Source organism: Mesitornis unicolor, unplaced genomic scaffold (genome assembly GCF_000695765.1).
Source record: "Mesitornis unicolor isolate BGI_N332 unplaced genomic scaffold, ASM69576v1 scaffold13011, whole genome shotgun sequence".
In the NCBI taxonomy this organism is placed as follows: Eukaryota; Metazoa; Chordata; class Aves; order Mesitornithiformes; family Mesitornithidae; genus Mesitornis; species Mesitornis unicolor.
The window spans coordinates 9995-32196 of NW_010164541.1; the positions used below are offsets into that span (position 1 = coordinate 9995).

At 40.8% G+C, this 22202-nt stretch overlaps 1 protein-coding gene across 1 annotated transcript in view; it reads left to right on the top strand.

Annotated features, from left to right (window-relative positions):
- Positions 1-3067: 3067 nt before the first annotated feature.
- LOC104548353 (amyloid beta A4 precursor protein-binding family B member 2-like) overlaps positions 3068-22202 on the top strand; it is a gene marked incomplete at its 3' end in the record, with an annotated part of 46887 nt that continues 27752 nt past the window's right edge. Inside the window, exons 1-3 of the mRNA XM_010194348.1 lie at positions 3068-3176; positions 12621-12689; positions 16759-17559. Of these exons, the coding sequence (XP_010192650.1) occupies positions 12671-12689; positions 16759-17559 (820 nt within the window). The remainder of the gene's footprint in view (positions 3177-12620; positions 12690-16758; positions 17560-22202) is intronic.

The following is a 22202-nucleotide window of genomic DNA, read 5'->3' on the forward strand; positions in this document are numbered from 1 at the left end:
AAATAAGTTTGGGTGAAACCCAGTAAAGGTTTAATGTCCATGAAACATATGGAGTCTGGACTGGAAGTTGTTCGTCGTCAAATGAAAGATAATGGGATTAATTCAGGCAAACATGAATGATGTGCCTGTTGTATGGACATGCTCTTGGTCATGATTTCTGCCCTCACTGTGTGTGATGCTGAGTAGTTGCTGTCACCACAGCTCCTAGAAAAGGCTTGGCGCGAGGTGAAGTGAGTGGTGCTTTCAGGTGTGCAGTGACAGTGCTCAGTTTTGGTTCCCTGGTTGTCTGTCATTGCTTAGAGTGTGGGGCCGCTCACCTGAAACAAATTAGGGAAGGTCATCAAGAAAGGGCAAAAATAAATCTTCAGGCAGAGCCAAATCAAAACATTTATTGAAGAGAAACCATGAGGCTATGTGTGCATTTGTGTATGTATAGTTTTTAATTTAACTATAAAGATGTAAAAATCACTATTAAACATTCTGAAAGCAATTTTGCAGTAGAATAATTAAAAAGCCAGAAAGCTGTTACAAAACACATTTGTTACAGAACAAGTGTGAGCAGGTTAAAAACTGAGAAGAGCTGGTCTGACATATTAGGTACATTCACATTTAGCTCAAATTTACATGCAGTTGTGGATATCTAAGTTGTGCACATTTAAAAACAAAACAAAACTCAAACCTGCACATGCATTGTACTTGGATCTTTCAAAAGAAATATTTGAAACCTCCTTCCATTTTGTTTACTATTATAATGGATGTATATGGAAAATCAGTGCTAGTTTTCAGATGCATTAGCTGTGCCATTTGGATACCAAGAAGGTAGTTTTCAATTCTGGGGGGATTCCCTGAGCTTGGTGACATTCAGGAGTCAGAAAAAACCCAACCCCAAAATAAACATAAGCGTCTTTGTCTTGCTCTGGGTTATGTCCCTGTTGGTACGTGCAGTCCAGTGTGGTTGGTGTTTTGCAGGGCAGTTGACCTTCACTTACTCTGTGGCGCTTGCTTCTAAATTGGCTTCTGATAGTTGGCTTTAACCCAGGTTGTAAATCTTTGCAGTTCCCATTTTAGATAGTAACTGCTGAAGCCTTTGCTATAATAAGGATATTTCTTTATGGTGTCTTTCCCGCTGAGTTTTCTGGGGTTTTAAAATGTGGTATTTAAAATGGTTGTACCTTTGGATCCCCTGCTGGCCTCCCCAGAGAGTGGACTATTCCTATGGTGGGCACATTTCTTTAGGAGAACCATATTCTAGTTTAATTCAACTCTTTGAGAGCATAACTGTGTGATTTGGGATTTTTAATTTCTATCTATTAGAGATTTTTACTGTAGTATGGCATAGAGGGCCCTGTCTAATGATGTGCTGCTAGGTAGGGAAGGAATAGCATGTCTCAAGTGTAGTTATTTGATATAATTTAGTGAATGCTACTGCTTTAGAAAAGTGTACACCTTCTAGAAAGACAAGAATGCATTTATGTAAATCTTTTTCTACTAATAAATATGTTGATTTTTTTTGTTTTTAAATTCTTGTAGATCAGGAAAGGGAAAACAGCCATCTGCAACTTTTTTCCTTGCACAACATTGCGTTGAACTAGGAGGTCATCACAGAAGTTTGAAAAGGTCTGTGTGGCCCATGGCAAGGAGTTGTCCCATATTGTGCTGCAAAAGAAATGCAGAAGTTTTGACTGAATGTTATTTTTGCTGTTTACTGCTCACTTTTCATCTGAACAGCCAGAATTCTCCTTTTCCTTGCAAGGGAGTACAGTCTCATTGATTCACTGAACTTTCTCCATTGAGGAGAGTTGAACAGGACACGCTTCATCAGTACATATTTTGGAAATAACGGAGACCTTTACCTGCTTTTTTTTGTGCTGCCAGCTGTGCAGGTGTCTGTATTTTAGAAGTGATCCACAGAGGCTGTAGCAATGTTACACGATTGCATTTTACGTCACTTTAAGCACAGACTGCCATGGTCCCATTCTTTCCTCTTGTCCTCACCAATACTAGTGCAACCACCAGGAGTCAGTTCAGGAGCCTCATCTGGCTGAAAATGTATCTTGATACGGAGTTTTCAGCTGTGCTGGCTCGCGGACAGCTCACTTGAAGAGTTACATGGGTGCCGATGTATCTAAAAGGCTTCTCTAATTCGTTGGTTTTCTGCTCAGTCAGGGAACTGACATGTCTGAAGAGTGGTGGAAATCACCCATTTTCAATGCAATGCTATTTCACCTGGGTCTTGATATTTCTCTCTGTTTCCTGGGTGCTTATAGCTGCAGCCTGATATGGTAAAAATCCTTGAGGAATTGGGAAAAAAGATCCCCAGAATTTGTTACTTTTTTGGTCCTTGCAGCAACAGAGAGAATGAAATAAAAGGAAATGTCTCTTTATAAATTGTGTAGTTGAGACTTGTTTTTAGACTAAAAGATTTTTATTCTAGTTACTTGACAGGTTCAGTAGCATTTCAGTTAAGATTTTGGATTTGTTATTCCAAACTGACTGTAAGATGTGCCATGCATTTCTTGTTTACTTGGGTTTTTGATACTTCACAAAAACTGATACACTAGTAAATAGCCTGCATTCCTGTAAAGACACTTTGGTTTTTAGGGACAGATTCAAAGTAATGAGTGTTTTGTAGCATGGATAAGTTTTTCACTTCTATAGCAAACTGTTGATAAACTTGTTGCTTAATGATTGCTTCACATGATTTAAGACAGCACTGTTATTAAGTCTCACCTGCTGGCTAACTGTATTTAAAGCCAAAAGCAGCAAACCCTTGTCTTGCAGTGTTTGTGGTTCTGTCTCTATCATGGGCCAAGAGGAGCTACTGTATGATCTGAGACTTCTTTGTGCCTTATAATTTATGTGGGCTTATTAATGGAGACCAACCGCTAATAATAAATTTGTGCTGCGTGTATAGCACAACAGTTCATCTTCTCTGACAACACGACTATGAATAATTTATAGACGTAGTTATGCTGATATTTGTAGGGGTCATTAGCATTTTAATGAAAAAGATACAGTTGTGGTACTAAATCTTCACCCTTGTTTTTTTTCTCTCTTCTCCCTCAGTTAAGCGTTTCGATCTGTACTTTGAAAGCAGCTGACAGCGTGCAGTAATGTGCTGACTGGCACTATGGGCAGGCGGTACCCGGGGGCTCACTATCGGCCAAGCAGCTCATGTATGTATGCAATTGGTCTAATTTATTTGTCGCTTTATTACCTTTGAAGGCTGCTAAGTTCATAAATGTTGAAGTAGTATTTATAAAGGATGCTGACATATTCTAATCGATGCCAGCTCTCCTGTGTGTGTACCCAAATGGTAAGTATATTGATTTATGTTTAAACCGCAAAGGTATTTTCTAGAATTTTTAAAAGTGGCTTGCAGTGTGACTTGACCAAGTCTACTGCAGTGTGCTGTGTTTTGTGTTCAAGGGCTCCAACTTTATTTATTATAGGGTTCAAAAGTTTAGCTGCTATTCCGTTTCACTCCCATCCCAAGTTTTTAATACTGGATACCTTCACATTAATAAACTGTTTGAGCTTATCCTAAAATGTCACTGTGCACTATAGCTTTAATTTTTATAACTGCTACTAATGTCTGCAGTTCAGATTACTTATATGCTTGAGTTCAATATTATTCATGTTGTTTTTTTCTTCTAAATTGTATCCTATTCTATGATATTAACATTATCTTCTACTGAAGGTTGTCTTCTGTAAAAGTGCAGTGACAGCTCCGAAAACTTTATCACGTGCCTCTTCCACTGACTAAGCAGACATCTGTGATGCTGGTGTAGATGGCACTACCACACCACAGTGGTTCCCCAGTGTAGGCTGTGTGAAATAAGCTGACGTGGCCTTCCTTAAAGAGCGATGTGGGGTAATACCCCCACTCCAGAAGGCTGCTGCTCCTCATGCACTTTCTATGGATCCCCCAGGCTGCTGAGGTGAAGCTGAGGTGGGTTAACTTTTGTATTCACTCTTCGTTCTGTTGTAGCAGAACACCATGATCCATCTGACTTTTCTTGACATCAAAGCCAGCTTAAGAAGCTCTCCCTTCTGTACTGTTCTTTCTGTTCCTTTGAAAAGCCTTGATCACTTCAGGCATCCAGCTCCACACAGACTTGCCTTGGCTGATGCAAGTAGTTAACTGCAGCCAGAGTTTACAGCTGTGCCAGGATGGGGACTTCCTATGGTGGCTTTGCCATCAAACATGATGAACTGCGTGGTGAGGTCCTGTATTCAGGACTTGACTTTGTGGGGCTCTTCCTAATCCCAAGGCTAAATCTTAGGAGGCAGTAAAGTATGTCTACTCTCTGCTTCAGAATAGTCATAGATGTCATGAAGATGTGTGTTAAAATGGTGCGCTAGAGCCAACTTAGGTACTACTTTTCCAAAGAGCTTGTCTTGTGTCTTAACGTTGTGATATTGTCTATACTAGGAATGGAGGAAATAAATGGTTGGTACAGTTTTGACAGGTCTCTGGTGGTCAGAATTGAACTGATCTGTTTGAATCACTTGACATTAAACCTAGACACCAGCCTTCAAGCATGACCTCTTTGTATACTGCAGGCCATGATATCCATGTCTTGTGCCTAGGCTAGAAGCTCAGAGTCTTTCCCATTCCTAGTTAGAACAAGTAGTGGACATTAAATTCTTACTAGAAGAGCCTAGGATATTTTTCCTCTTGAGCAGTTGCAGACAGCAAAAAAGTGGAATTGTTTGCTTGAGGAAATGCTGGGTTCCCATCAGCTGCCAGGGCTGAAACTTGCGTCAGAATCAATTGATGCCAGAGCTCCCTCTGTCTGAGGACAGAGATATCAAAATATCTACTTCATGGTTGATTTATGCTTTTGTTAAGCCAAGTTTCCCCTTTCCTTAACCTGTCAGGGTTTCTAAGCCAGGAAACTTGGTTTATTTTCTGGTTTTGTTACTGTATGATATGTGCAACTTCCCGGTGCCTAACATAATCAGTGCTTTGGACATCCAACAATAATGGCATTGAAATTGCCCAGCCTTTGGGAAACGTGGATCATAATGAAATCTCTGATAGCAGATTAGATCTCAATGAAAATGCTGGTAAAATACATCATTTTGCTTTTGTGTTCTTCGCAGAAATAATGAGCAATCGCACCATCTCAGCTACTGCACTTCACATTCACAGTTGCTGCAATCTTAATGTTGTGCCGTTGAGAACTTGGTGCAGCCTTAAGTCTTAGTCCCTGACTTTTATCTTCTGTCTCTACATATGTATGTAGAATCATAGATGTATATACCTAAATAAAGTCCGTGAAGGGAAGAATTAGGTCTGTGTTTACAATGTAAAATAAAAAGCTGTGAATTTAACAGGTGCATGCTAGTTTAGACTTCTTAAAAGTGTAATTAAAGAGGAATGATCTGATCTCCCTTGATTACTACCAATAAGCAAAGCAGTCCTAGGTGTATCCCTGGCTCTGTCTAGCACTGCTTGTCCTGATTTAACACTCTCTCGTGTGCTGTTTGGTTGTGTTTTATTTTTTCTTTTCTGGGTCTTTCTTGTGAAAAACACAGACTAAGGATGTACAGTCCTCAGCTACTGAGAAGTTCAGTTTTGTAAACAGATTGCTTTCAGGAATTTCTCCTGAGCTTTGTTTATATTTATATTTTTCTAATATTTGCTAATAAAATATACTTTTCTGCTTGGACTTCAGCAGCTCTCCTGAAAACATGGTCCTGTTTGTGTTGTTTAGATAGTCTCAAATTTTCTTTCATACTGTTTTTTTTTTTTTCTGAGCACAGAATAAAAGGGTGTTGTAAGTCTGGAAAAAAACTTTTTAACAGATTGTCCATGCATATCCTGTCCCCAGTATAACAATTAATTTATTTTAGTTACTTGTAGTGATTTGCATGATATAGAAATCTGAGCAAAGAATTTTGGAGAAACTTGAATTGGTGCCAGTGCCATTCTGCTGACATTAAATGCTCAGGAAGGGTTTAAACAATAGTAATAGTAAAAAGCACAGTTTTGTGAGGAAACATTAAAAGTGAGGAAATGCAGGAGTTTGTGGGTGGTAGTTTTTGGCTCTTGGTGGCCTTTGGAGTGTGCTGGGGCAGAGGCACAGTCCTGCGGTGGCTCAACATCCATCGGGAGGAAAGGACCCGCTTGCGTCTGGAGCCCTGCAACCAGTCCTTGCTGCCGCATCTCCCACCTTGAATTCACCCTCTGGATTTGTGGCAGGCAAAGGTGTACTTCTGTTTCTTTGTGAACTATTAGGCATCTCTTACTTACTTACTTACTACTCAGGCTAGGGTCCACACAGAGTGATTTACTGATATAATTCTGCCAATAGAATTACTAGGGCTGACTGGAGTTTTATTTCATTAACTTCTGATGGGGGGTGATTCCCTCTCCCACCCCCCTTCTCCAAGCAAACCTTTTTGGGGAAATGCCGTTTTGATTAAATGTTCATAAGTCAAGGATAAAGATGAAAGGGAATATCCCTTACGGATTCCCTGGACTGTGGAGGGGATAGGTTTGACTCTCAGTTCTTTCTGGTCATGTCCCATGCTAGAGCTGCACTTATAAATAATTCAATATACTTGAAAGCAGGGTTGACTTTGTAAACTTGGGGTTTGGTTTCCCTCCAGGAACGCTCAAATTCCTGCTCTGCCTGTGTCTCTTCAGCTTCACAAAGAGCAAACCTTGTTTGCTCTGGGGCAATCCCCCACTGCTGGTCTTGCAAGGGAGCTGTTGCTTAGTGAAACTGCAGGGAAGTCCTAGCTTTTTTGCAGTGAAATAAGGAAACAAATACGAGAATGGTGACATTGTAAATAGCAGCAGACCTCTGAAAAACCCCCAAACTTCCAGCCCATGTGAGTAATTACATTACATTGCTATCATTAGCCCAAGGTGAATTGGTATGAAAAAGTACTGTGGAGTGGCTCTGTGGGCTTGGAGCTGCCTGTGGAGTGACAGAAAACTCACTCAAAGAGGCACCTCACACCCAAGGAGGAGCTCATGGTACTGAATTTCCACAGGAACCCCAGTTTCTGCGAGATTGTAGATAAGAAAAAGGAGTAGAGGATTTTGGCTGGCACATCAAGAACTCAAGACTCCTTGTTGAAATTCAGGCCAGTAATAGCACTAGCTTGTTCTTTTCCACTTGCTCAGTGCCTTCTTCAGCCAAGTTTGCTCCTTGTTGAAACTGAGCCCACTTTTAGCCGCACTTCAGTGTAATATAAATGCCAGTAAGTGCAGTTGCTTTTTTGGTAATGTTCTCCGTCCACTTTATTATGGATTGATCTGCTTAGTTTATGGGGACCATAAAGCAGATACAATACTTGGACTTTATGAGCATGTGGCTTTGCTTTATGTATGAGCACTATGGGTAGAAGCTTCTCAGCATAGTAAAACAGCATTCTCAAGGTGATCTACTTGCCTACAGTAAGCAGTACTGCAGCAGTTGGTTTATAAACTGTATGTTTTGAAATACTTCTGATTTGTCCCATTACCGTTCGGTTGAAAACAAAACATATCTTTGCTGGCAACTTTCAGCCTTGTTGAGATGTAGCTCTCTGTGTCATAAGCCTTATTTTAGTTCAGTTTTTAATGGAAAAACAGACTTCAAATGTGGAGACGACTTCTGGTTTGATGCATCCTGTGCTCTGCAATGTATCCTGTTCCTTTACTGGAAGCAAGGGATATGTGGGTAGGACATCTGAGTTCAACTTTAAGAAAGTTTTAGCAGATGTAGTTAAAAGTGTACATATAATAGCCTTACCTTGGTGAAGTGCAGATGTTTTTAATGTATGTGGAACAGAAGCAGTCTTGTCAATGTGCAAAAACTTTTCTTCTCTTTGAGAGCCCTGATAGTCTCATTTTGCAAAACCTGGCAATCAGTCTAATGCTCTGTTCTGCTACTATGACTTGGACTTTATTTTTGCTCACAAGTCTCAACTTACTGTTAGCAACTTGAAATTATTTGCAAGCACTTATGAATTAATGGAATTCAAGTTTTTCATTCTTTCTATTGAGACTTTTGATATACACATATTCTTTGTTTCTTTTCATATACAGTTGTAAAGAGTCTACTGAAAGATTATTTCCCATTTAGTTAATTTTCAGATTTTCATCTGTAGGGCCAAATTTGACACTAAGTACAACTTTATAGTAACAAGAAAACAATTTTAGTGTACCATGCTGTTTCAAATGCATTTTAAGATCTCAACTATGAGGCAGTGACAATAGGTGGCTCAAAACTATTGTTACCAGTCTGAATAATTTGAGGGTAAAAATATTTCTGGATAACCTTGATAAGAGCTTAATGTGTAACTAGCCATAAATTTATTATGTGTAATTCAGAGGACAGATGAAGTTGTAGCAGGTGAAATTACAAAATCATAGAATGGTCTGGGTTGGAAGGGACCTTAAAGATGGGCAGGGACACCTCCCACCAGACCAAGTTGCCCAAAGCCATGTCCAACCTGGCCTTGAACACTTCCAGGGAGGGGGCATCCACAGCTTCCCTGGGCAATCTGTTGGAGTGTCTCACCACCCTCACAGTAAAGAATTTCTTTGTAGTATCTAGTCTGAATCTACCCTATTCCAGTTTAAAACCATTTCCCCTCATTCTATCGCTACCGGCCCTTGTAAAAAGTCCTTCCCCAGCTTTCCTGTAGGACCACATCAGCAACTGGAAGGCCACAATAAGGTCCCACCAGAGTCTTCTCTTCTCCAGGCTGAATAGCCCCAAGTCCTCAGTCTGTCTACATGGGGGAGGTGCTCCAGCCCTCTGATCACCTTCGTGGCCCTCGTCCTCGTGATGCCAGGGCATCAGAAGTATAAATGTTAAAATACAAAATCATAGAATCATTAAGGTTGGGAGAGACCTCTAAGATCACCAAGTCCAGCCATCAACTCAACACCACCATGCCCACTAAACCATGTCCTGAAGTGCCGCATCTACACACTTTTGAAGACCTCCAGGGATGATGGCTCCACCACCTCCCTGAGCACCCTGATGCAGTACTCGACCACTCTTTCAGTAAGGAAACTTTTCCTAATATCCGATCTAACCCTCCTCTGGCGCAACTTCGAGCCATTTCCTCTTGTCCTATTTCTAGTTACTTGGGAGTTACACCCACCTCATTACAACCTTCTTTTAGATAGTTGTAGAGGGTGATAAGGTGTCCCCTCAGCCTCCTGCAGCCTAAATAGCCTCAGTTCCCTCAGCTGCTCCTTAAAATTTTTGTTCTCCTGACCCTTTGCCAGCTTTGATGCCCTTCTCTGGACACGCTGCAGTGCCTCAAAGGCCTTGTTCTAAAGGGCATTGGTATATTAGTTAACAAAGAGAAGTTGAAATGTCTGTGTTTATGTGCATGTGGTTACTTGTTCTTGGAGATATGGATTGTGCTCGGGAGTATGCAGTGTTGTTTCTGGGCTTTGCAGAAGCAGCCAAATGTTTGCAAGCTGCAAGTAACAGGGCCACAGATAAGATGTGTGGGAGGTGGTTAATGATAATAATAAGAATAATGATAATAATTTTTTTAAACTCATCGGTTGCATCTGGCAGGGGCTTAGTCAACTTTTTTACTCCTTCTGTTAATAATACTGTGACCTGTGCTTAATCTTTTTCCTACATTTGCTGCCTGTGACTCCTGATCATAGAGCTTGGTATTGGACTGGTACCATGACAAACAGCTGAAAAGCTGGTGCTGGACCCTGAGGGTTTCTTTAGCCCTGTTCAGGAATCAATCGTCTTTTTGAATGGTTCTGCTTCCTGGTGTAGGAGCTGTCAATGATCTAAGTTTATGTGGGGCTGAAAAATCCCTTGTGTGGACTCAGTTTGAATCAGTCTAAGTCATTTCTTTGTGCCAAATCCATGGCCACCGATTTCTTTCTGTGACTCCATTAAGCATATGGGTAGGCTGCCTGTCCTACAAAGCTTTTTGGTTGCCTTTTTTCCCTGAAACAGCTTATCCTAGTTTTCTTTTTCTTATGGATCATGCTTTGGGTTTGGTAATTCTGATCAGGTTTTATTACACGTTGTTTACCTTCAGACTTGCTACGAGGTATTTTTGGGTGGCACTTGAGATTGAAGTTGCAGAATATGGAGGACCAAGTCCTTCTTGCTTTGTTGGTCATCTTAGTTGCAGAAATTTAAGTTACAGTTTCTGAGTTTGTGTTTCTGTGTAAGAGAGAAGGAAGTTTGTGCTTGTGCCCTCTATTAGTGTGTGCATTTAAAGCAGACTTGTTTTTAACTTTTAAAAATGAATCCGAGGTGTGATATTATTGTAGCAATTGAGTAATTTATACATAGGTGTAAAATAAAAAGAAAATAAAAATGTGAAGTCTCAGAAGTTTAATTTCCACAGCAGGATTAGAAAAAATGACCGAGGTTGAGTTAGCACATGTAGCTGTGAATGCATAGATCCGATGACAGAAGGTCTTATTGTCTGTGCTTGCGAGTAGCTGATAGATAAAACACGCTCCTCCTTCTTGCCATGAGAACACTGCTTTTGCTTGCCAGACAATTCCATTCTGCACAAGGGGGGAAATCTAATAAAAGGTAGAAAATTGAATTTGGAAAAGACTTAGTGTGCCATTTTGCACACTAAAAATATTTCCCTTACTAAATGCAGGATTAGTCATGATTGCATGTCATGGTTATGCCTTATGTATATGAAAGAATTACTCTTTGTTCTCCAAATAATTGCTTGATTTAGAAATACTCCAGTAGCATAAGATGACCCTGGTCATCTGCAGTGTAGTGTTTCAGGTATCTCTAAATAATCAGTGCATATTTGACTATCTACCTTAATAAAATTGTAAGTAAAGAAGCAATGGATTTAGCCTGTTTCCTTTTTTCATTATTATTTTTCTTGTGTTTCTTTTTCCTTTGTAGCTGTTAGGATTTGATTCTGAGGGGCATCTTGTCTTTGAATTTTTGCTGGATGAGGAATTTGGCTGTTTAGGAGTGGGGAGGGGAAAAATGGCAAATGGGAAGTCATATACTTCACTTGAGTGCCAGAACTCATTGCAGGATCTGAAGTTGTTTTTTCGTTAATAACATTATTTAAAGACAGATCAGCGTTATGGATTTTCATTAATAAGAGCATCACTAGAAGAGACAGCACTGCTGCTGGGCTGTTGCAGTGGGTTGGCAGTATGATTAGTTCTACGAGTTAAAATGTAATTATTGGGGTAGCAGGGGCTGACAGGGTGCCTCTGGGGGAAGGAGGAGCCAGGACAGAGAGCTGGTAACCGGATGGTGATTTCAGGTGAAGCAGAGATAGCTGGGAATGGAAGAAACTGCATTTAGTGAGCAGGTCAAAGTGGTGATTTTCTTCTGATGTGCGACAGAGTGAGGGTGGAGCGGAGAGGGCAGCGGTGTTTCCAATTTCCAAACTCAGTCCAGCAGAGATACCATTGCTGGAGGGAGTAGCAAGAAGAAAACCACTGGCTGCAGGAACATTGTTGGTTGTTCTGATCTACCGCAGCACTTCATTCAAGTGCTTTTCTTCCTTTTCCCTCCTGACAGTGATTAATGGCCCCTGGAATGTGTGTAGATATGTAGGCAAGAAGGAGCACAGTGTTGACACTTAAGAAAGCTTCTAGTCTTGATTCTGATTTCAGCTACATTAATATAAATGTAGACTTTATTAGGATGCTTTTTGCTGACATCTGTTTAGCTCTTACCTTTTAGCTGGTCCTAGTTGAAGAGTGAATATGGATGTGAGCAGACAACCATGTTAGGATACTTAATTAAGAATTAATGTTTTAAAAATTGGAATGTGCCCTCTGAAGCAGAGGGAGTTAGGTAGTGTTTGGTTGCGATTGTTGTATAATGGGGACAATTTCTCTAGCTGCTTAGGCTTTAACTAGAGCTGAAGCGAACAGGACCTGAGGCTGTAGCCCCATGGCACAAGATAGTCATTTAACGTTTGTACTCAACAGATGACTTTGCAGAAAGGAAATCTACATTATGTAAAGGTTTGTATTATTTCTTTCCAGTGTTTCCTAGACACTATGGCAGATACAGTCGTAAGTGCATAGAAATACCTTGGCTCCTACCGTATGCGTCATTCACATCCAAACCAGAGGCTTTAAGGCAAAATGGTTTACTTGTGAGAAGATGGCCTGGAAAGGGTCTTGTGCAGGAGCTTGCTGCCTGGCTTGCTTTTTGTGATTCCCTCCTTGGGATCAGCGCTGCAGACTATGCTGCTTAGTTTCATATGCTGGGTCTCATTCTGCAGGTTTTCATGTGAACCTGCCGTACTGCTGTGGTTATTTGTACCAACACTGGTGTAGTTTCCTGTCTAAGCTGTAGTTAGGTAATTTTCTAATGCAATGAAATTTTTGCTACAGTATGTTGATTAAAACTGGAAAATATTTTTGAACTCCTGCTCCTAGTAAATTGTACATTAAGAAAAAAAGTAATAATTATTTTAAATTGTTCTCATTTCTGTATACTAGCCCCTCCTGTATTTTAATGACTGTCAAATGTCATTAAAAGCTCAAAAGAGCCTCACTGTTACATTCCAGGGTTTGTTTAGAATGCTTAATGTCTCTCAGGAGCTTCTGAAATGTGGTATTTTTATTTTGTGTTTTCCTTTGGTTTTAATTCTTAAATGATCCCTCTTTTCAGATTTGAAATTATAATCTATTTCCTGATGCATTGCTGACGCCCCGTGAGCCATGTCAGAAGTACTTCCAGGTCAGATGCCCTTTAAAAGATTATGCTATGCAAATATACGAAACTTTCCTCTTTTTCTTCTGTCTCCTCCCAGGCCCATATTTCACTTTCATTGTGCACTTACACATGAAAAAGAGCAAGCACTTTCATTTCTGTTTACAGTGCCTTTTTGAATAAACTCTCTATTCTGCTTTTTCAAAACTATTCCTATAGACAGTACAATGCAAAAAGATCTTATTAGAAGTAAAGACAACTTGGCCATGCATAGTTTTGTGTTTACAGTGGTATTTTCTCTATCCTTCTTCCAGCTCTGTAAGACCTATGACAAGTTTGAAAAACAGTAAAAGCCATTCAAGTAATAGTATTATTTGTATGATTATGATGTTTAGAAAATTGAGGCTGCTTTGTGTTAAACACATTATAATGGGGAAAGCATATTAATCTATATCTGTAGGTATGTTTGTAAACATTAGAAGTATGCAGTTGAGACTGTTTTGTTTTAAAAAGTAAGCAAGCTGAAATCATTAATAAATTGCCATGACAGGTCCTCTACCTACTTAAGTGCTAACATTTTAATAATATCCTAATTTTTCCCAGTACTGATAACATCCTAATTATTCCTAGTTTTTCACCAGAGTCCAGTATTTTTTATTCTATTACCTTGTTGTTACTCACTTATAACTTACCACTGTTGATCTGCTTTAACTGAGGTATGGATCAGCTCAGTGACTCCTGGTCTGCTCATCCATTTGCATTTGCTTTTCAGCAGAAGGCAGAGGAGCTGAAAAAAGGGTGCCCTGTGCCAGTAGTGTTGTCTGTACCGGTGGCCAAGCAGCATGAGGAGCTACCCGAGCAGGGGGACGGGGTCTGCCTGTGATGTGGTGCCTGGGTACAGGACCTCGGACCCAGGGAGCTGGTTGGATCTGCGTTAGGTCTCCCTGGGACGAAGGAGGCAGGGTCAGTGGGAGAGACAAAGCAAAAAATACGGGAAGTCAGCGATGGGAATTTTGGTCTTGGAATTACAGGCACAGGAAGATGCTACATTTCCTTGAATTTTTTAATTAGAAAGTTGGGATGTGCTTCCTCTGGGAAACGTGATGTGTTTCAAGCGTCACTGTGTCCTGTATAAAGGAGGAGGGACAGGCTATTGCTCTTTTTTCTTATGCTGTTCTGCTATGCAATTTAGGGCTTTTTCAGTGCATTTAAGCATTTCCTTGCCTACAGACATTTTCCAGCACTTTAGTTAGTCCTGGTCTGGTAGCAACTTCTGCCCTTGAGATGCAAGACCTGCCCCATCCCATCTGTATTTCTTGTTCTCTTTTTGCCTCTTGTGTTGCTTCCCTTTTTCATGCTTTTATATCTGTTTCTGAGAGTGGAGGGATGCTAGGTTGCAGGGTGATGGCCAACGAGCAGGCGCCTGTCCTTTGAGAGGACAACCTGCTCCTCTCTGTGCGCACCTGGTGGTACTGTTTGCACATCCATTGGTGATTTGATCAGGATGATTTATCAATGGATCGTTTGAAAAGGGGGTCAGGAGGGGAGGTAGTGTCTTGTGAAAGGCTCATTTTGACAGTTTTCTGCTTATGATCATACACCAACCCAACTTAACGCTGCCTGGGTCACGAAGACTTCTAGAGGCTTTGGCTCTGTGTGCTGGTGTTCATCATAAATCCATGGGGAAGCTTTAGCAAGCAGATTAGTCAAACAATACATTTTGTTTCAATGTTTCTATGTGCTTATTCTTAGAGTATTTTTAATAAGTGAAATGTTAATGGCAGGAGACTGGCTAAAGATAATCTGGCAGGCAGATCTCAGCTTTATCTGAGAAGATTATTTTTTTAAGAAATTTGTTCAGTGGAAAAAATAGTGGCAAACATTGGATGAAGCAACTCGCTTGTAATAAAGAGCAAAAATAAATTTTAGTATTGTTCAAGATTGTGACAGTTGTATTTATTGATGAAAAAAATAAATGCTTGCTTTAATTTGCTGAAGCAAAAAGTAAAATAGAATCTAGTGAAATTGGTAGATCCTGTGCAATTCCATATGTTCTAAAGGTCAGGCAGTGGGTCAAAATTATCCTGCCCTATTAATTTATTTTTTATGTGACTTCCAGATTGTCAAAATTTTAACTAATTCAGAAAGAAGCACCCAGTCCATCAACACAGGCCATTTCCTGTTTTCAGATTAAAACATGTACTTTGGTAACATTATGTAGGATCAGATGTAACCTTGCTTAGACTTGGTTGGTTTTAGGCTAGATGCAGAAAGCAACATTTATTGATGTATTTATATGAGAAGTACATTTATAAAGCTCCTTTAAAGTATGTGATGGTTGTGTTTTAGCAGTCTGTTGCAGCTAAAGCAGAAATTGTCTGTAGATTGCTTGCTAACTGTTCCCTAAGCACGGTGTGCATGGGGTCTTATGAAGAATTTACACTTGGTCTGGACTGACTGACTGGGCCTTGAGGAAATGGCAGACGTGAACATTGGTAAAATTTAGTTTTAATTCTGTTTTGAACAAGTTTCAGAAGTTGTTCTAGGTGGGTGATTCAGGGAACAGAGTATACTCGGTCTGCTTGGTTTTAAATGAACCAGAGTGATGTTGGAAGTGTGCAGCTCTGATAGCACGTCAAAGGAGACGCAACACTGGGAACTGTGTATGTGCTTAGGTAACGTTGTGAAGTGCTCCTTTTCGCTCTGTGTTTATGTTGGTGTTCTTTTAAAACCCATATATTTAATCTCCTGTAAATCTGCACAGCAGTCAGGTCTGTTGTATATCAAATATACAAGGATGTAGCACAACTCTGCTGGAATGATCTGTCATCAGCTAGCTCAAATTACAGCTTTTCACTCCTGGAGAAGCCACAGACGTGTTTTTATGTGCAATGTAAGCAGTGATATCTGAGAATTAGGAACAACAGAAAGGGTGTTTCATGCTGTGGCAGATGGGAATGATTTATTAATTGGCTTCTAATTTGGTTGCCAGGTGTCAAACAACAGTGATTACTACGGTATGTAAATGGAGGTGTTCATGGAGTATTTGTGCAGATTAGTGGGAGCCGTAAACAGGCAGTACAGGAGCAAATGATAGTTTTCAAAAAAATATAGTTTTGATCTTTTTTAATAGTCTAGAAATCTATTTGCTCAACAAGCTCAATATTTTTCAAAATGTGAGCTGTTTGCCTGGCTAATAAAAATCAGAAACTGGTCTTAAATAGGCAAAGGAATGGTTTTATTTAACTGTGGAATAATGTGTACTCTGCCCTAGGATATGTTTTATCCTTCAGTTTGAAATTTGTGAGCTGTAGAAACAGTGAGCCATCTCCATTTCCAGAGCAGCTCTTTTTTGAAGTTGATTGAATTAGAGCAGGATATTTTGTTAAGAGATTCCCGCCCCCCAAAAAATCAAATACAGAATTGCAAAATACTCTATGTACTCCCTGCCTTCTGACCCTCTACTTCCCCCTTAAAAACAAAAACAAAAACAAAAACAAAAAAAACGAAAAAACCTCAAAACACGACAAATTGCAGAGAAGATGCAAGCGTTAAGAGGCAAGAGCTGACGGGACAGTCATGCTTCAAATTAACCATGGTTGATTTCTACCCTAGATGAAAAAAGGAGCAGCATCTGATTGCAGTCTGCTTAGAAATTTCTCAAATTTTCTAATTCCTAGTGATGAGCATTGAAGGAGTTCCTCTCCTCCATCAGAGGTACAGGTGAAATACTAAAATGAAATGATGGTAAGGGCATATTCTGGACTCCCACGCATTTGCAAAGGGCACCTCTTCTGTCCCCAAGCCTACCTGCAACAACCAGATGCAAAAAAACTACTCTAAAATAGCCTTGTATAAGGGTCATGCTTTGTTCTTTTTCTCAGCTTCATGGTCCTGATGATCTCTGTATTTTGTCTGTCTCTGTTTTTCCTTATTTAATAAGCCAAGCTTTTGTCTATTCTCTTAGCCACTTAGGTTGTGGCAGTTTTCCTGCTGTAAAACAGTTATGTAAAGTGGCACATCCTTTGACCAGAAGCCCTAGTGAATCAGTCTACACAGCGAACGTGTTTCACCAGTGTCTCTCTTGCTTTTCTAGTCGATTCCAGTGTGGACGCGCTGGCTGTGTTTATGGCAAGCAGCAGCACAATGGACGTTGTGAACCGCAACAACCCTGCCACCCCGCCCAACACCCTCAACCTGCGCTCCTCTCATAACGAACTTCTGAATGCAGAAATCAGGCTCACGGAGACCAAGAACAGCACCCCTCCAAAATGCAGGAAAAAGTACGCACTGACTAACATTCAGACAGCCATGGGTCTTTCTGATCCAGCAGCGCAACCCCTTCTGGGGAACAGCTCTGCTAATATAAAACTGGTGAAGAATGGAGAAAACCAGCTCAGGAAAGCCGCTGAGCAGGGACAGCAGGATCCCAACAAAAACCTCAGTACCACGGCGGGCGTAAACGTAACTTCTGAGAAGTCTGAGGGCAAAGAGCTGATCCCGCAGGATTCCTCTGGCTGTGAAATATTACCCTCACAGCCAAGGAGGACCAAGAGCTTCCTGAATTACTACGCAGATCTAGAGACGTCTGCTAGAGAGCTAGAGCAGAGTTTAGTTGCGATGGAAGATAAATCTGCACAAAGCAACAGCCAGGCTTCTACTGTTACTGTCAACGGGGAAGTCCTGCCCCGGAAACAAAACAAGATATCAAGCCCAGAGGATGGCCAAGTTGCCACGGTGTCGTCAAGCCCTGAGACTAAGAAAGACCACCCCAAGACTGGGGCCAAAACAGATTGTGCGCTCCATAGGATTCAAAACCTGGCGCCGAGCGATGAGGACTCCAGCTGGACCACGCTGTCCCAGGACAGCGCCTCGCTGAGCTCGCCCGACGAAACAGGTATGTGAGTAAAGGCTGCTCACGGCCTCTCGCTTGGAAGTGTGTTGCTTAAAACTTCTCAGCTGGAAGGAGAGAGGCGATTTAGCAGTGGGAAGTGGATTGCACGGAAACACAGATGCTGGGCTTGCAGGCAGCTCCTTGTCTGCTTGGGAGCACTTGGCAGACTCCTGCTTGGTCTGAGCGGCTTTACTGCTGCTTTGGAAAAGGCATCAGCGAATGCTATAGCCAGGGTCCTCAAAATACGCTAACTGCACCTTTGGCTAGTTTATAAATAATTGGTCCTTGCTAATCAGTGGGTACATGTTGTGAGAAGGACATGGTTGTCTGGAGATGCTGAACTACTGGTAGCTGCCTGCACACAACAAACAAAATGATTTTTAGGTTCAGCAAAGATTTTTGCTTTTCTAACACAAAGCCGTGAGTGTGCCCCACTCCACCACCAGTCATTTAATAATAATATTTTTTAAAAGGTCCTCCCAAACCATGGTTCATTTAATTTCTCTGTCTTGTTTTCTTTGCACAGCAGTTCCATACAATAACTCAGAAGCTGAAACCATAGTATTTCATATCTTGGAAGCCTAGGCTCATTAATTATTTGAACAGTAATGACTTAACACTGGCTGTGTTTTGATTTACAACACATCTGTATTATTTTTAAAATTCTAGAGATCTCATTTACTCTAGTTAGTGGACTTTGTCACTTTTTTTTTTATATCCAAGCCAGTATATAAAGGTACAACTTTGTCAAAATAAGGGGAGGAAGTCCAATTCCCGAGGGTCACATGGGGCTAAAGAATTTAATCACATATCGTTTGTATCTCAAGTGATTTCATTTTCACAGCACAGAGATTATATACTGCTTGGATGCCACCATGGTCCAAATCCACAGCTGCATTACGTGTCAGTCATGCATGATTATGGCAATAATGATTTTTATTTTAGTGCTTAAGATTTTTTAAATTGAAGCAGAAATCACCACAATGTGACATATAATGGACCTTTTGATCTTCTTTTTGATATGTACAAACCTTTGCTGTTAAGAGAGAAAATTTTCACGAAGTCACCTCTTCATGTGCAACATGAGAAAGTTTTCAGTTTACCAAAATCGCTGTTTGAGTTAGATTTATTTCTCGGGATATTTGATATAATATGTGTGATATCACTGATAACATTTTCTGAAGAAACTGTCAGTAGGAGGTAGTTAGATAACTTAATGCTGAGCTGGTTGGCTCCTTCTGTCTTTCTGCTTGCCCCAGATTTAGCAAAGAGAAACTGTGGGTAGAAAAGTTACATTCACTGAAAACTAAATTGGAGTAATTCCAAGTAGCCTAATTAAGTAAAGGTGGCCTAAGATGCTAAGAGCTAGTATAAATTTTGTTTCTTTTTTAAATAATGTGTTTAAAATTTTCTTCCCACATGTGTTACCCCTGTGTGGTGTATGAGCTCTTTCAGCACTCAGGTAGGGGGATTGAGTTATTTTGAGATGTTGGCAGGTTTGCTTATTTTAAGTAACCAAGTGTTAGCTGAGCTGTGCTTTGTTTGCGCTACAGAAATAAAGGGGAGCTTCCCCTGCTGAGTATGGGGGTTTCCTTGTTTTAAAAGAAAAGGGGGGGCGGGAACGAAACCAAAAAAACAAACAAACAAACCCCAACAAATTAAAAAAAATGAAGCCCTCAGAGCTCACCACTCATATAAAGTAGGTTAAATGGCTTTTCAAAATTCTCTGCTACTTTCACCATACCAGAAACCAGCGTATCATAAACAGATACATATAGAAAAGCAAGTGTCCAGATATCTCAGTTCAATATCTATAAAACAAGAGTTAAAAATAAACAGAAAGCCCTAGAAATTGCCTTTCAAGATCAAAATGGTAGAGATTTTTCTTTCTCAACCCCATGATCACTGTCAGAGAGCACCAAGTAGGCATAGGACCTGTCACACTGGATTGGATCACTGGTTTTAAGATGCGTGTGAATATATAAGTATTCATGGACTCCAAAAACATCCAACTATTGTAACTTACAGACATCTGTCTCTTAGGATTACTTGCAATCTTGCATTTACCTCTGGTCTGATAAAATAGTTTCATTAAGTGTTTGTGGTTTCTTTCCAAAATGTACTATCAATTGATCTGACAGAAGAGAGCTCAGAAATCAAATGTTGAGTTGCTGTGGATGCCAGGATGGCTTTTGGACATGAAAACCAGGCCAGTTTCTTAGGGTCCCCTGCAGCTCATCTGGGAGGCTGGAAAAGGAGTTGAAAAAAGAAGCAATCACAACTGGTGCAAATATCTCCAGACTGACTTGTTTCGGGGTAAATTTTCTAGTTGTTCTCAGGGGCTCCAGCCTTTTAGATTTGAGTAATGTGTCACCCCTAGGCAAGTTCATGCATCTGCAAGGATGTTTGAAGGGTAATAAAATAAGAGGTGAAAGGTAAGTTGAGTAAATGAACTCAACTTTCTCTTTTGCAGCAGGGTCAAGAACTGTTAGGTGTTTTGCATCGTAATCACCTGAGGCTTTTCAGTCTCATACCCAAGAGTTGCTGCGGTGCCAATCAGCAGGCATTCGCCTCTTACTGTGCCAGGTCAAGCAATGGGAGTTACCTCCCTTGCCAGATAATTTGGGTGCTGCAGCAGCGGGTGGAATTGGAAGTGCTGAAGGAAATCAAGTAATACGTGCTGCTTCCCAAAGCCCCTTGCGCCCTTCTGCCGTGCTGAGGACAGAGAAGTTTGTTTCCCTCAAGCAGAAAATGAATCCAATGCACTTATGTCAGTGGTGGTTAACCAAAAGCCTGAGAGATTCCCAAGGGGCTGTATCTACATCCTGAGGCCACAGAGTAGATGCAAGAGCCCACATTTAGGAGTAGGCAAGAAGAAGAAACCTCAGAAAGCAAGGGTTGGTGGTATCTTGGCTCTCTTGTGGTTGTCAGATCTGGTTTTAAACATCTCTTCCGTGGAGGTGTTTCCCCATCTGCTCGGGCCATCTGCTCTAGAGGCATGTGATGCTTTCCGCTGTGCTACATTTCTGGTCTTTTTAGTGTAACCTTTCATTCCTCATTGTCCATATGTGCCAGCATGGGTGAAGTGAAGCCCTCCCGACTGGGTGGTCATGCAGTGAGCCCCGGTGGTGCCCATCCTGGAGGTCTGAGATTTTGGGCACAGCCAGGGCTCCTCACTGCCAGTACATCTGGATGGGAGGAGAGCTTTGTGTGGGGTCTTTGTGGCTCAGTGCTGTCCTACCCTTACGTTTACGCGCCAGTAATAAATTTTAAGGATCAAAGGGAACAGGGATCTAGGAAAAAAATCTGCCGAAGTAGACAGTCTTAGTCAATATGACTTCTGGGAAGGAGAAAACAAACTAGTTTTGACAACAGTTAATCCATTAAAGAGTGTAGTCCAGCAGATACCTGGAGAATTATTAGTGTTCAATCCAGAGATTATATTTAGCACTTTAGGTAATATGATAGAAATACTGATTTCCTGAGAGTACAGTGTTTAAAGTAACAATACACCTCTTTCAGGGCTTCTGAACTGTTTTGTCTTTCTCTTCCCTTAAGAATTATTAACACAATTAATTATTCAAATCCTGGAAAACCGAATGTTGTTTTGTGGTGTTTTGTTTTGTTTTCGTGTGTTTTGGAGGTATGTAACTCAAAGGCCCTGAAAAATTTACACTTAATTGCACTGAAGATGCATCATTGTTTAGGTAAAATCCTCCTGAACTCTCCTTAGGGCAGAATACTTTTATTTGTGGTCTAATGAAAAGGTGTTTTCAAGAGGCTTGACTCTCTCTCTTAATGGAGGCAGCAAAAATAAGACAACCCCATTTAAACATGAAAAACAACTGGCTATTTATTAAACAAATGATCATGTTGCTGATTAATAATGTTGCAAAAGAGATATATAATAGAGTCTATTAATAATGGGGGCAACAAAACCCACAAACACAGTACAATACAAGAATTGTGTTTTGAAGAAATTATTCTTTCTCCTCCAGAGAAATAATCTGTATGTGCTTCTTGACAAGAACTTCAACTTTCAGAGAATTTTATGAGCACTTCTAGTTTTCTGACCTTCTTTCTGAGATCCAGTGCTTCAAAAAAGAAAAAGTCTAGGATGATTTGAGAAGCAGAAGAGACTTGTAGACAGCAGCGGAATAGGGCGTCTTCCAGATGCTTAGCATGTGTCAAGCCAGCCATTCCAAGAGACAGGCAGAGGCCGACTGACACCAGCATCATAGGTGATCTTCCCCAAACAAGCAAGCTTGCCTCCCCTGGCCTCTGGCACTGCATCTTCTGTGGGACCTACTGCACCCATCCAGCTGAATCTACTGTCATTTGGAGAGAGTCTTGCTGGTAACCAAACACCAGCTCCAGATGGCTTTAAAACTGCAAATGGCCCAGAGCTGGTTTTAAATCATGGGCAATGCTTCCTCTACCTCTCTCAAGAAAATTTCCTTACTCTAGTTTTCAAAGGAAATGCATCTTGTGTTATTGCACCATCTACCTGTTTTTTCCTCTGTTTTCATCAGTTTCACCTGCATTTTGTGAACCTGTGTAGCGCAAACAAGAGAAGTCAAGTGCACTCTCCAGTGCCCTAACATAGAGGAGGACAAGGGTGATGCTAAGGCTGTTTTCTTTGTGGT